Here is a 14,476-nt window from a genome sequence, read left to right as displayed (position 1 = left end):
GTCAAGGTGTAGGCTTTACACACCATTTCGATTCTCCTTGATCTTCGAAGTTTTACTTCATGGTCGTCACAGATGCTGTAGATTGATTAATTCAGTATTAGGCTAGAGATCACTGCTTGATCATTTGGCCCAAGTACCAGTGCAGAAGTCAATGAGACTACAAACAATGGTTACAATATTAATGGAATTTTTTTATACTTCACAAGGGTTTAGGCATTAATTTTGCATGCCCCTGTGCACAGGGGCCATCTGACCAGGTAGCTTTCCATTCCCCTTCATTATTTGGGCAAATAGTTTTCTTTCTGATCAGGATCACTTAGAATACAATTTTACATTAACTTTTCTTTTAGACAGCTCATAACTCAAAAGAAAAATTTTCGCCACCCAGGCTGTTAAGGACAACATCGACTCTATAAAAGTCTGAATTACTCTTTCTCGGTCCAATCAGATGGTCAAATCCCATGGGTTAAGAGGTGCTATCTTCTCCGTGTATGAAGAGAAACTCGGTCCATGGTTTAGGGCGAAACACTGAACCTCCCAAGGCAGTTAACAAGTTTCCAAAGATTCAAGGGGGTACATTAATAGAAGAAAGATCTAGATGAAATTAGCGTGTCTTCTATACTGAAACTAAATATCATACAAAGATCTCTGTTCTCTACCGCTGCCTAATGTGCTAATTCCCGCAATCAATTAAGCAACCAACAGGACTGAAGAAATATGTTGGCATTAATGGTCTATGATAAACATGACGAGCTCTCTAAAAAGGGGAGAGAATAACTTCCAAAACATCCCAAAGGACTTTTAGGGCACCAAATAATATTCTCCTGTTCAAACAAGAAAACGAACATCACCTAATTAACTAAGCATTAATTACAGTATCATGACATCTTTGATCACAATGATAATTCCAGTAAGACAATTTGCAGCAAATTCTTGCAAGGTAAGTGTATGAAACCTATACTAAGCCTAGGCCACTGCTGTTGGACATGGGTCAAACGCTGTGCCACTTGCAATCCACTGCCTCTTCCTTCCGCGAGGAAACATGCACCCAGGGAGCTTCTTCCACTCCCTGGTAGAGACATCGTAAGTAACCAAGCGATTCATCTGCCCCAACCTTAATGACAGCATGAGTAAACCTTTGTTACCCAAGCAAGCCATCCTCACGTGCTTTCCATAGAATTCCAAGCACCATATATTTGGCATTCTGTCAACCTCCTTCCACAAGAGTGTCATCTTCTGCAGCTCCCATACACACACACATGTGGCTGCATTTTTAGTCAGTAATCCCACAAGCATAATCTGGCCGCTGCACTCTGCAAGTGCATGGTCTGTCAGATGCGGTGGGGATGGAATAGTAAACTGTTTCCAAACCCCAGTGGCTGTGTCATAAGATACGATCCCTTCAGGCTCAGCACGCATGAAATACAGAGTACCATCAATTGAGACAGCTTGTGACTGAAAGTTCAGGGACAGGGGTATCTTGATGTTGGGAGGCATGATTTCTGGATGGGTCCAAGTGTTCTTCACAGAATCATAGACCTCATATTCCCCATCACATCCTAACCAGAGGACTTGATACCCCATTTCAGTTGAATTCCCATTCAGAGTCATCCCCACAGCCACACGAGACCAGACCCTAACAGACCTTGCCGGCAGTTCTTTGAATGACCGAGTCAAAGGGTTGCACACATAGAAGTTCCTGTGACCAATATCAATAAAGCAGACAAGACCACCCACCGAAGCTACTGGAAAGATGATTACCTTTGAGGGTAACGAAGGAATCCATGGATGGTACCACTTATTTGAGGATGGGTCATACATGGCTCCACTGTAGGCATATTCATGCTCGTGAGTTATGGTGTAAAACCAGGGCCGGCGTTGAGGAACTTCAGCACAATGTTGAGAGAAACTATGAGAAGCCAGTAACGAATCCCATTTTCGGCAAACAGAACGAAATCTGAAGAAGGTCGCGATGGGGAGTCTTGCAATTACGGCTTCAAAAAGGTCATCTGGGAATTCTTTCCAGATCTGCTCTTCCATTACCTCATCGGAACCAGCAGTATCAGGCAATTTTTCACGGTTACGCTCTCTTCTAGACTTCTTGGTGGGTGGAGGCTTGCAATTTTCCACCATCTTAAAACTGCTCGACTTTCCTTTCCTCATTATAAGACCATAATAACCATCATCAACAGAATTATTATTGAGATCGAGGAAACACCATCTGCACAGGAAACACAACATTTAGATAAAACCTGTTACAAAGTACCCTGCAATAAGACATTATGTTCCAGTTATATGGGAAGAAAATCTATCAAAAGAAATGAAAATATAGGCCTCCAACATGAAAAGGGCAAGTAAACAATCTGCTTCCCAACATTGTACAATTCAACTGAATGACTTAAGACTAATAACCTAAACTGAGGATAAGGAATCATGCCCCCATGTAATGTTGGTAGCTGTAGAATAACATACCAGTTAAAGCACATGTTAACTCAATCTGGTTTTACCATAAAATAAAAAATCTGAAAATAACACAATAAGCCATACAGCGTTATTCCTTAAACCCAACTTATACATTTTTAGAGGAAGAGGAACAATTTTGTTTCCCAATTCCATCTAATAGACTACTTGTTATTTTCATAGCCATTTATATAATTTGTCAAACAGTTTCAGAAGAAAAGCCTGGTCTAAAGAGAAGCAATTGTAGTAACAATAAAGTAAGGATGCGTTAATAACTAAGGAGAAGGAATTAACTGGACATTAGCTGCAATAATTAACGTTGCAAAGAAAAGGGTCTAGCAAAGCATAAACAAAGTGTGTTCATTAAGGATTTATAAAAGTTAGGCTTGCGGAAAAGCTTAATCGGAGGTGAAACTGAAAGATAGTAGGATTAGATCATACTATCCAGGCACTTAAGTTATCTCTAATCTTACAGATGACAACAAATCTCAGTTAAGGATTTCCTGATCATTAGTCAGGCCAAGATCAAGCCCAACCAAAGTTGCATTACAAACACCAAAACCTTGACAGGGAAGAGAAGTGAAGCAACACAGTTGCTGGACAACCAACTATTGAGTTGGAGAAAAGTACCGTCCCATGATAAACTGGGATAATAGTTCCGGCATTACTAAAAAGAATGAGACTTCAGGTATCGTGTTCCTGATGTTACCAACTCAGGTTCGTTAAGATAAAAGGGGAGCCAGTAATGAAAAAGATATATTGGACCAATGCAGCATCAATGTGGCTGTGAAGTAATGGGTATGGCTAAATTGTTTGGTCCAATCAGGTGCTATTCTTAGTTTATGACTTCTCAGTTCCTAAAGATTACAGTTACTACAATTATTTAAGTCTTTAACTGTTTCTCTGAGTATAGGTGCAAAATTTGTCATGTTTCTTCTTTCTGCCATAATTGGGTTTTTTATGTTAGCTTAATCCACCCTATGGTGTGATTGGGGATTGGTTTGACTTTTCAAGTTCAAGTCCTTCAATCCAGTAGTTTTCCAACATAAAGCTTCGCTGCCGTTGCTTTCATATGCTTTGAAGATAATAGGAAGCTTGAAGAGCTGTTTTTTGGAGGTAAATTAGAGGAAGTAAAAAAGGAAAACCGTTTTGGACCATAAAAGGTCACAATCAGGGTTTGGACATACAAAAGTAAATAGGATGATTAATAGACTAAGTTATGGGGCAAAAGAAAGAATACATAACCAGACCTAGCTAGACTCCCAGACTAACTTGGACAATTCAGAAGGTCAAAGAGTCCACCTTGACCTCCAAGTAAGAAACCAACCTCTGAAAAAATTTAAAGGATCAAGCTAACCTCAGTTGAATGAAACAATAAAGGTACCAAAGCCATGTCTGGATATCCAATAAATACTGAACTCATGAGGACTTATCTTTGCTCTAAACCCAAGTGGACGCCAGATCATCACATGGTGACAAGTCAGAATCAGGCCATTGAATTGAAGCCTTGATACCTTCCATCCATGACTCCCATCAATCCCGATGCACATCATCTCAGAAATGGATGTCACAAAAAATGAAAATTAAAGCTTAGAAAATCTGGATATTATGAATTGACTTGATAGCCAAATACTGTTAGCCATTTTCAGTAGAGAGAGCAGACTGAAACCACATACCAGACCTTTCGGTGAGTCTACTAATCTCTGAGTAGTGTGAAACGGTTTCAGTTTTGTTTTCTACTAAGTTTAGCATCGGCATACTAAACCATTTCTTGTTTCTGGATTTTTTCAATTTTGGCTATAATTATTGCTTGGCACTGTTTAGCTTAGCTGTTTGAGCCCATTACTTGCAGGATTAGAGTCTGTACTGCATTATCCAGTCCAGCCCATGTATTGAAACCTAAGGATAAGAAAACCAAGGGCCTCTAATTTTTTTGGGGATGACTAGAACAGGTTTAGTTTATGGGAAGATAAATTTGGAGGGGGGAAATGCAATACTACAACGCAAACATAAAATACTAATTGGGGGAGATATCATTCAATCTTCTGTCATAAAACTTGAATCACCCAGACAAAATCTGTACAGCCATACTGTTGAACAAATGCTATCCACAATTAACAGATGTACCTTTGAAACATTAAACGGTTTTTATTTTTTTTGTTGGGCCTTTGGCCGAAACAAATCTGCACAGTAGGCCTACAAGCAATAAGTTGCAATAAAAATCTCACTGTACCAGATCCTACACATGCAAAAGACCTCACTTCCTACAGTTAAGTATGGTCCCTATGTACAAAAGCATTTCTATTTATCTTGAACCATACCCTGTTCACCTTATCCTTTTAAAATCTTCAACCTGCACCAGTGTATCTCAAGTCTCCTGTTGTAGTGTAGAAATGGAAATATGATTTAAAGAAGATGACTACACTCCTTAATGGTGGGGCACCACCATAGCATCGGAATGTAAACATGAGTGAGGTTACAAGGAAAAACCCTGGATTGGAGGATGATAAATCCAGCAAGCTCTTTTGCTAGCATGATCTCAAAAAAAAAAAAAAAAAAAAAAAACTCTCTGCATGAATGTTTGGTATAGTTTTCGGATAACAAATAACCTAAATTATGTTATCCAGTTGTACCACAAGAATAAGTCATGTATACAAATGGTGAGATTTAGCTTGAAGGCAGGAAGAAGTCTATCTAGAATCCATTTTAAAAGAAGACTACCCTCCTCAACTGACCGTTGTTTTTAGGACTGTACATTAAAAACCAGAAACATAAATCCATACCCAAGAAGTCCACAAACTGGGAAACTGTAAGTAACACTGATTCATCTGTACAATCTAAAGAGTAAACCATCCTGCACTGTTCAATACATGAACCAGCTCAACTTACCAAGTGAAAAAAGTAGTCACTACTAACACTGAACAGCAGTGCACAATTCAGTAAACCTTGAATGTTTAGAGCCAAGCAAGGCCAAGGAATAGCAATTATCTATTACAGGATTTTCTCCTAGTTCTCTTCCCCATGTTGCATATTCCCAATCACTCCGAAACTCAATCCGTTACCAGTCAAAGATTATATAATTTGAGTCCATGAACCATAGCCCAAAGCTAAGGATGTCCATGCAAGTCAAATCTGATAGTCTGCAAACGCACCAAAAGGGGAAAGATAAAAATAAAAATTTGAGCCATGAATCATCTACTCTTGAACAATCTATCGTTGAGATGTACTTGGTAACTGCAAAATCCCAATGGTTTCTGGAAAATTTTTTTTTTTTTCGACTAGAACAAATCAAACCATAAAGCAACAGAATTTTAGCTACTCCACCCCACCTCCCCTCCCCTCAGAAAGAAAAGGAATAAGAAAGAAAGCAACGCCTACAAAAAAGTAAGTCCACAGAAAAACTAAATGCCGAATTCAAACGCTTTTAACACTCAGTCATACGTTACATACAGAAATACATCCAGTTTACGATTTCAAGATCAGAGAAAAGAGATGAGAATTCTACCCGATTAATATTCTCAGGTAACAGGTATCAACCAAAAGAGAAATTTTCTAGTAAATGAAGAGCTACCAGCCCCAAATACTCATCAAACAAAGCCAAGCTACAAAACAAGGGCGGGCAATAGAGGGGGAGAGAGGGGAACCTAATATTCCATAGTGACATACATTTAAAGAAGGACAACACTCAGAACTCAGCAACTAGAAGACAAGAAGGAGAAAAAACGAGAACGCAACGCCATGCCACCATCACAAATATTCGTCTTTCCTCATCAAACAATAAGGATAGGCAAGGAAGCAGAAGGTAAGAAGAAAACTCTCATCCAAAACACCAAAAGAGAAACAATTGCGGAAACGAAAAAAAAGCAATCCACAGAATGAAAGAAAGAAGTAATAAAACAGCAACAACAGAGAAATTCGAATACCTAAGAGGCGAAGAGAGGGAGAGAGAGAGAATCCAAACCAACCAATTTAAAAATCCGAAAATCGAAATGTATGTTTGTTCTTGACGGAAACAATTCTCTGTCATTCGAAATCAGAGGATTAAAGAAAATACTAGAGATCTAAAGAACATTCCATAAGACAGCATTGAAAACAGAATGCTTGATTGAGAGAGAAACCTCTGCAGTTGTAGTTGATGTTGTTGGTCTGGAAGGTGGTGGTGATGATGACGATTAGAAGAAGGAGAACTATAGAGTCCGCAGCGCTCCTGAACCTGTCCGATTAGCTGCTTCAGCATGGCCAGTTCCTCCATGCCCCGCCTGGGTTCCCCAAGCTCCAAACCCCGACTACCTTTTCCACTGCTATTTCCACCCCTTCTCCTCCTCTTTCTTCATCCCTTTTCCCTTCCCCATCCTTTTTCTTCTTCTTCTTCCTCTCTCTCTCTCTTCGTCTGCTCACTCGCCTTTTACCACGTCAGTACATCCTATGTAATAATAGTCATAATTGAAAGATCCGCAATTTGGGTCTATTGTTCCAGATATTTACGGAGATACCCCTGTTTTCCTTGAACTTGGGGTAGAAGATTATTAAACACGTGTCCAATTTCTGCATCACTCGGAATCGCGTGTATATAAATACCCCTATGACTCGATTCCAACTGCTATTAGCGCCCACAGAAACAAGACGTACGGTAGTTCCAATAGGTTCGGATGCGTTCTATCAAGTCCTCCTGCCCGAGGAAGGAAGCCCTCTTTTTGGACAGAAAAGTTTCCAAATGAAGAGGTTTTTAACCTACGGACGACCAAATTGTGTCCGTAAGTGCTTTGATTTCCTCACGGTGGTGGTGACGTGGCGTCAAGTGTGAGAGATTTTCCCCTGGATCTCCGTCCGTCTGGTTAGGTGTTACTGCTTACGTCACCTCACCTTTCAGACTTGAATTCCTAAATTACCCACGGACCACCCTTAGATCGGTTACAAAGACGCGTGTGAACTGTGTGAATTAAAAATGGAAATTATTGACATTTTAAGTTTACTTGGAGGGCATTTTAGTAACGGAAAGTCGGAAACCCAAACTGCACGTTTGAGTATTTTTATTCTCCGTAAAAAGGTGTGGAATTTTCTTTGCACGTGTGATGTTAGTCCAGTCAAACCGCCTTTCTAACGACATTTCCTCTTTAAATTGATGGACGGCTCCGATTTGATTGCCCCACTGCCTTTCTACTCATTCCACTTTCTTCTCACCAGGCCCCCCTCTCATGACTCATGAGCCATGAGTTCATGACTCTTCCATGCATGGCAAATTTAACCACAATGAAGCCCAGTTTTAAACACCTAATTACGACAGAACCCTTAACTCTTCTACCTTCCCTCCACTGTTTTAGGTATTGGTATTGATATCGGTATAGAATTTAATGGATCGCCAATTCATATCAGTATCGGTTATAACTGATATTAATATGATACTGAAATGAATTAATGAAAGATTTTGTTTTGGATTTTTAACCAATATGGTTAGACATGTATCGATATTATATTAATATTAGTGGCGATTGTTAATGGTTTCAATAGCATGTATTAAATCCCCGAGCCACCGATATAGTATTGATCAGATATCAATATGTGCTTCAACCAATATGATACAAATCCACCCAATCAATCAATTCTATTCGAATACCTAAACCCATGGATACAATGGCACTTTTTTGGAGAAAGGTTGCAAAAAACTTATGGAGTACCAACCTCTACAATTGAAACCCCATGAGAGAGAGAGAGAGAGAGAGAGAGAGAGAGAGAGAGAGAGGATTTGATTAACTCATATAAAATGTCTCCTCTGACTCTGTGATCACATTGCACCCAAAAAAAAAAAAATTTCTGTGACCACATATGCACCTTTAAAACAATATTCAGTTTATGGACCTCATCTTTAGTGTGAATTGCCTAACCATTCCATCATTTCTAAACCTCCATATTACTTTACAAACACATTTACTTCCTTGAACAATTTTCAAAGCATATTAGGTTGTTGTATCATACGGTTAAATTAATGCTACATTTGGTATGCATTCTCTAGTTCAATAATGCATTTTAAGAAATCATACTAAATAGGATTTTAATTTCAAAAATCCTGTCATATGGATTTCAAACGTTTTCAAAGTACAGCTGCAAAGTTTATTCTCTTTAACCATGATCAAAGTTGAGATCCTCGAGGTCTAGGATGCTTAGGACCCACAAAATATTTTTTGAGAAGATAAAAATGAGAAATATATGTTAAATAAATTGTGAGTCCAAAATTCGGATGTTTAAGATCGCGGTGGAAGATTAAGGTTGTGTTTGGTATGATTTATTGGAATTACATTATCAACTGAGAATGCATACCAAACACAGCCTAAGACTAGATAATGCTGATAGTTATCAAAATTTCAATTATGATTTGGATTAAAACACTAAATATCCTTGTAGGTTTCATTTTATGAAAATTATTCAATTTCTACAATTAACTACCAAAAAGTGCATATACTTGGAGAAAAACTTAAAAATATACTTTACATATGTAAGTTTATGGAGAAAGTTTCATTTCACTTGTGGTGAAAGGTTCACCCACAAATCTAAGTTCATCATTATTGCACCTATATATTGAAGGTTTGAGTATTCTCTAACACCCGTCCTATTTCAATGATAGCCATTGAAGAAGGAATGAACATTGAAGAACTTATGAGATTTCTATATTCAGATTTCTAGATGAAGCAGTGAAATTGGATTCAATTGCATGGAGGACAATCCTCAAACATGTTATTATAGTTGTGATTTGCGTGTAATCAATTCTTATAGAGGGTTCAATTCAAAACATAAGGCATTATGTGGAAAGATTTCCAAAAATATAGGAAGACACCAACAATCTAAAGTAACCGATGTAAGACCATAACTCTATTAACTCCCAAGATCTCAGCACTCTCTCGACGTATAGATAAAATAATACGTAAGAGACATCCCAACCACATCCCACAACGCACCATTTTTTATTCAAATATATGTATTCCACACACCTCCACTTTGAGTTGATTTGTTAGCACCTAATGATATCAACTACAAGGGCGTGCGAGCCAAAAACCCATCATCATCATCCTCATCATCCACCACCACCACCCACACTTCTCAAGTGGGACCTTTTGTTACAAGGGCTAATCTTGCAACCACCACTGCTTGCCTAATTGGTGTAATAACAACTACTACTGATCTACTAAACCACTGCGTAGCATCACCACCCGGAAGGTAAATGTAAAATTATTGTTTGCTTTCTATATTGGTATAACAACTGCTATTTGTTAGACCACCAGAAGGGAGTGTCATGTTTGCTTTTACTCCAGTTTAAATAGTTTGGGGCATGAGGGTAGCTGGTTCTCTTTTAGTTAGCGAGTCACCAATTGCTGAACTTTCATAATTGTAGGTATACGTATAGAGAAAGTAGTGTACATATTGCTAGTAGTACGTCGTCTTCTAACACTCTCTTTCCTCTCTGACCATGTGGACCCCATATACTTTTTTGTTGTTTTGTTAACGACGGGTATTCAGGTCTTACTTGTCCTGTGGGTCCATACTGACAACCCGATGGACGTGCCATACTAGGGTTAAATGAAAACCATTCAACTTTCATTAAAAGCAGTAAAGAGCATTAAACATCATGTGTGAGTGGCCTCAAGAAGATAAGAGGAGTCAAACTTAGAATCACACGTTTCTTGAGGCGAAGGTCACTTGCCAACTCTACTATCCCCCTTTGGTTATGTGGGTCCCATATGCAAGAATTGTGAAACACTCCCTCTGATGCTTCCATTGGCTTGATGTGGGAGATGCCTGTATACGTAAGCAGCGTGTAGATCCCTCCAATACATAAATTATATGCTAGTAGGGGTGTCAACTTCTAGCCTAAACCAGTTGGATCGAATTGAACCCTTTATAATTTTGGAATTTCACGAAGCCAATAAAAAATCGAAACCAGAGTCAGAAATTCAATCAAAACCAGAAACCCCAGATTAAAGAAAAAGAGAAGAACGTATTTTCTATTGTTTTAAATGTCTAAATATGAAAGAAATAAAAGGATAATAGACTGATAAGAGCACATTAAGACAAACCAATAGAAGACTGAATCGAACCAGACCAAACCGACTGTATTTTGACCGTTTGATTTCAATTTAGCCTAATATGCCTGAAACCGGTTCAACCCCACCGAACCCACCGATCGACACCCCTATTTGTGTATGCAAATAAAATGAAAGAAGGGTACAAAGGATAAAATGGAGAAAGTAGAGGTCAATTTTGGTGATATGGAAATCTGGTGGTGAGTAATGATGATAAGCAAGGGGCTAAAGTTGAGGAGGGTGAAGGAAGGAAGGAAGGAAGGGTAAGGTTTTAATGATTAGGTTTTGTCAGAACCAAGGAGATGCGGTGCATAATCATTTCCCCCTTTGGAGAAGAAAGGAGTGTGGGTGGCCAAGGGCAAATGGAGTTATCTTCGATCATGAATCATGATTCATGATGATCATAATCATGACTATCCTTTGTAATTATGTATTTGTTAGGTAAGCTGACCCTCTTTGGGTTTTTTTTTTTCCTCTCTCTCTCTCTCTCTAGCCCGGCTAATACTAGCCCGGACCCAACCCATACCGGCCTGGACCATGCATCTAGCATTATGCTAGGAGATTATAGTTGAGAAAGTCAAGTGATATAAACTTGGCCCAATCTGACCTCACTTGACCAAATTGAAATAGGGGGAAAAAAGTTGGGTCTATTCTTTTGGGTCAATCATATCCTTTAGAGCTTGTCCTTGTTCCGTTGGGCCCTACTTTGGCCCAATCTGTATCCTTTGGCCCATCAGTGAACCCTTTTAGGATCTTCCAACATTTTGATTTTTGAGATAGTTGTCCAAAGCTACTTCAGGGCTGGCCAATTGACAGCCCAAAGAGCAGGTGGGCTTGGACTTTATTTATCCTCATCGGTGACTTGGCTTTGGTCCTCGAGCAGCAAGTTGGTCCTGCTCCAAAAGTTGGTTCAGTTTGTGACCAAATGTGAAGGAAGTTGATAATGTTTAGGTCAAGAACAAAATCAAGATTTCAAGATTGGAATGCTTAATAATGGAGATATTTTGGTTGATTTTTTTTTTTTTATTTGTATACTTAGCGATCGATTCCATATCAATGGAATTTGAACACTATAATAGTGCCTAGAACAGATTAGGAATCGGAACCATTCCATTCAACATAAATGGTTCTGGATCTTAGGTTTGTAACAGATTAGATAAATGAACCGGTATTAATCCTAGAAGCCAAACCGATTACCCTTAGGCTACAGTTTGTGAGTAAATAATGAGGTCGGTTCGACTGCACATAAGAGTAGTGTTCAACATTTGTCTCACACAATACCATTTAGAACACAAGAGGGGCATTTTTGGAAGCAAAAGAGATGAGTTGAACGTTGGTCGTGTCAAGAGTAAAGCGTGTCTATATTTGCATACATAAAATAATGGAAAGAAGACAATGGGAGTGCTTCTTAAGTTCAATCTAGTATGGATTATAAGCTAAGAGATATCCAAGTAACTCAAAGGTCACATTCAAGAATCAATAGTGCTCCTTAAGTTCAACCTGATAATATGGATTTTAAGCTAAGAGATGTCCAAGTAACTCAATGTCACCCTCAAAAATCAAGAGTTGAGTACTCCTAACCTAAGTTAGTTAAGCTTCCTCTTTTTTTTTTTTTATCCAAGTGTATGCTTCACGTATAGTTAGATGTTGACATGTCTTATTGTTTCTATAAACGCCTCTTTGTACACTTTGAACGATCGGAGATAGAACACGTCTTCATCACCTAATTGTACTTGAATATATAAACCCTTAAGACAAAAGTTGTTGAGAGCTTGAATTTGACCTGTTAATGGTTCCATCACATAAGACAGTTGTGATATCTGAGATACTTTGTTCATTTTCATTAGTGGGAAATTTTTTTTATCTGAGTTATAAAGTGTGGTTTACGCCAATGTTCACATATGTCCATCTTTCTTGTCCTCATATAAAGAGACATCTTTACCCTTTATTTAGGTAAAAAAGGAAGGAGAAGAAGGGGGGGGGGGGTTGGAACCACTTACATTTATTTGGTTAGAATTGGAATTCAAAAGTGTAAATATATATGTATAGACTCAACCATGCAACAAGATCATCCTATAATTTCACATTAAATGCTTGTCCTCCTTACTACTAAACATGCACATGGCTTCATGTGCATTGTGCCGAAGAAGATCACCAACTATAGCAGCAGCAGTTGAAAAAAAATAAAAACAATAATAATAATAATAATAATAATAATAATAATAATAATAATAATAATAATAATAATAATAATAATAATAATAATAATAATAATAATGGTAAAATTTATAATAATAATAATAAAACTAGAGAGAGGGAGAGGGATCAAATCCAAGATTATTAAACATGGTATCAAGATCAGGATTGGGTCCAACTGATTTAAATACGATTTCATTCTAAATTGGCCGGCCAGAATTGTTTGGGAATTGATCAAAATAAAAATAAATATTTTATTTCTCATAATTTATTATATTTTCTTAACATAAATAATAAGTGAATTCCAATGGAGACCACACGAATTTTGATGAAAAAAATTGTGCAATTTTGCCAACTTTTCAACTTGGCTCATTTCTTTTAAAAGAGTTTTTCTCCATTACATGTGAAGAGTTCAGCGACCATCCTATGGCTTTAAAACACCCCTTATTTGTGATGTACATGCATAAATGATATGTTCATTTCAACTGTCAAATAAAGAAGGTATCTTCCCCCTCTCCTAATCTCTCCTTTCTAGTTAAAATCCCCATTTAATGGTGACATCACGGCTGGCAAAAACCAGTTCCCACACCTTCTATGAAACTATATATGCATCTCTTATGTTCACTTCCTTGCAAAAATCTATGCCTACAGGCCCCACACCTACTACTATGAAATTACACATCTCTTATATCCACAAAAAAATAAAAGTTTACCTCCAAAGGAACATAGTTGCATTTCAAATATTTAATTTTCTTTAAAAAAAAAAGTTATTATGTCTCATGTTTTACTAATGTCTACTACACAACTAACATGAATAAATTCATATGATAGAGGACCTCACACCTATCTCATGTCAAATTATAGTTATAGTTATAACCATAGTTAGTAAAAATGTATATTTTTTTCGTATCCAAACGTTTTAATTGTCAAATCCATCTTTTTAAGTATAAAGCGTCAAATAAAGAAAAACACACATTTACTAAAGGATGCTGAATTAAACACAAATTTTTCTGTATTATTTATTTTAATAGTATATTTTATTTAATAAATAAATAATCAAAACCCAAAATATCTTCCCATTGAAAATCCAAACCTAGAGAAGATGTAGAAATACTCCTTATATGCTTCTTTACCCTAACATTTATTTCAACTAATTACAAAGTAGATCTTTTAAGTTCTTTTTTGGCTTAAATCCTAAGTACATATATGTTTCATGCATATATCCATACTTTTGTATACTGACCCATTCAATTATCGTATCATTGTTGTCAATGTTTTATTACATTTGATTTTTGAAAAGTATTATTACAATCTGACCCATTCAATTATCTTACGTATCTGTTCCCACACTTATTATGTATGGTTTTAACTAAGGATGTTAATCGGTTTGATTTTGGTTTAAAGAGTTAGGTTCAATTCGGTTCACATATATTTTGGTTGAAACCATAACCGCACCATTTACTAAACGGTTGCACTTTCTAAAACCGCAACCATTTAGTAAACGGTTTCGGTTTCCACGGTTTTTAAATGGTTTCGGTTTCATGGTTTTAAAAGGTTTCGGTTTTGGTTTATCCCATACGGTTAGCAATCAGTTTGCCAGTTTATTCACATGTTTACTAAAATCTGCTTTTACTGATAAACGATTCAATCTTGAGAATGTGAAATACAAACCATTATGTTTTGTTAAAACACCCAAACAACTAAGCAAAAGAAAATATTTTGATAGAAAATAGTCTCAGATGCATCTA

General features: G+C 37.3%; 2 protein-coding genes across 2 annotated transcripts in view; both read right to left on the bottom strand.

The window, feature by feature from the left end:
- The window catches only part of LOC122075288 (non-specific lipid transfer protein GPI-anchored 1-like), a 44,862-nt gene that overhangs the window by 29,203 nt on the left and 1,183 nt on the right, over window positions 1-14,476 (bottom strand). The gene's annotated exons all lie outside the window — the stretch shown is intronic.
- LOC122075287 (F-box only protein 6-like) lies at window positions 705-6,854 on the bottom strand. Its single transcript, XM_042640259.1, has 2 exons — window positions 6,579-6,854; window positions 705-2,221 (listed from the first exon to the last, which is right to left on the bottom strand). The coding sequence occupies exons 1-2, from the start codon at window positions 6,710-6,712 to the stop codon at window positions 967-969; spliced, it is 1,389 nt and encodes a 462-aa protein (XP_042496193.1). The 5' UTR covers window positions 6,713-6,854; the 3' UTR covers window positions 705-966.

This window comes from Macadamia integrifolia, chromosome 4, assembly GCF_013358625.1.
Source record: "Macadamia integrifolia cultivar HAES 741 chromosome 4, SCU_Mint_v3, whole genome shotgun sequence".
NCBI lineage: Eukaryota > Viridiplantae > Streptophyta > Magnoliopsida > Proteales > Proteaceae > Macadamia > Macadamia integrifolia.
The sequence above is the reverse complement of the archived record's forward strand: the minus strand, read 5'-3'. Positions and strand labels throughout refer to the sequence as shown.

Excerpts from the sequence above, each read along its gene's own strand:
- LOC122075287 (XM_042640259.1), bottom strand. The coding sequence starts at position 6,712 with ATGGAGGAACTGGCCATGCTGAAGCAGCTAATCGGACAGGTTCAGGAG. Across the intron at positions 2,222-6,578 it reads CATCAACTACAACTGCAGAG|ATGGTGTTTCCTCGATCTCA; the intron begins GTTTCTCTCTCA and ends TTTCCTGTGCAG.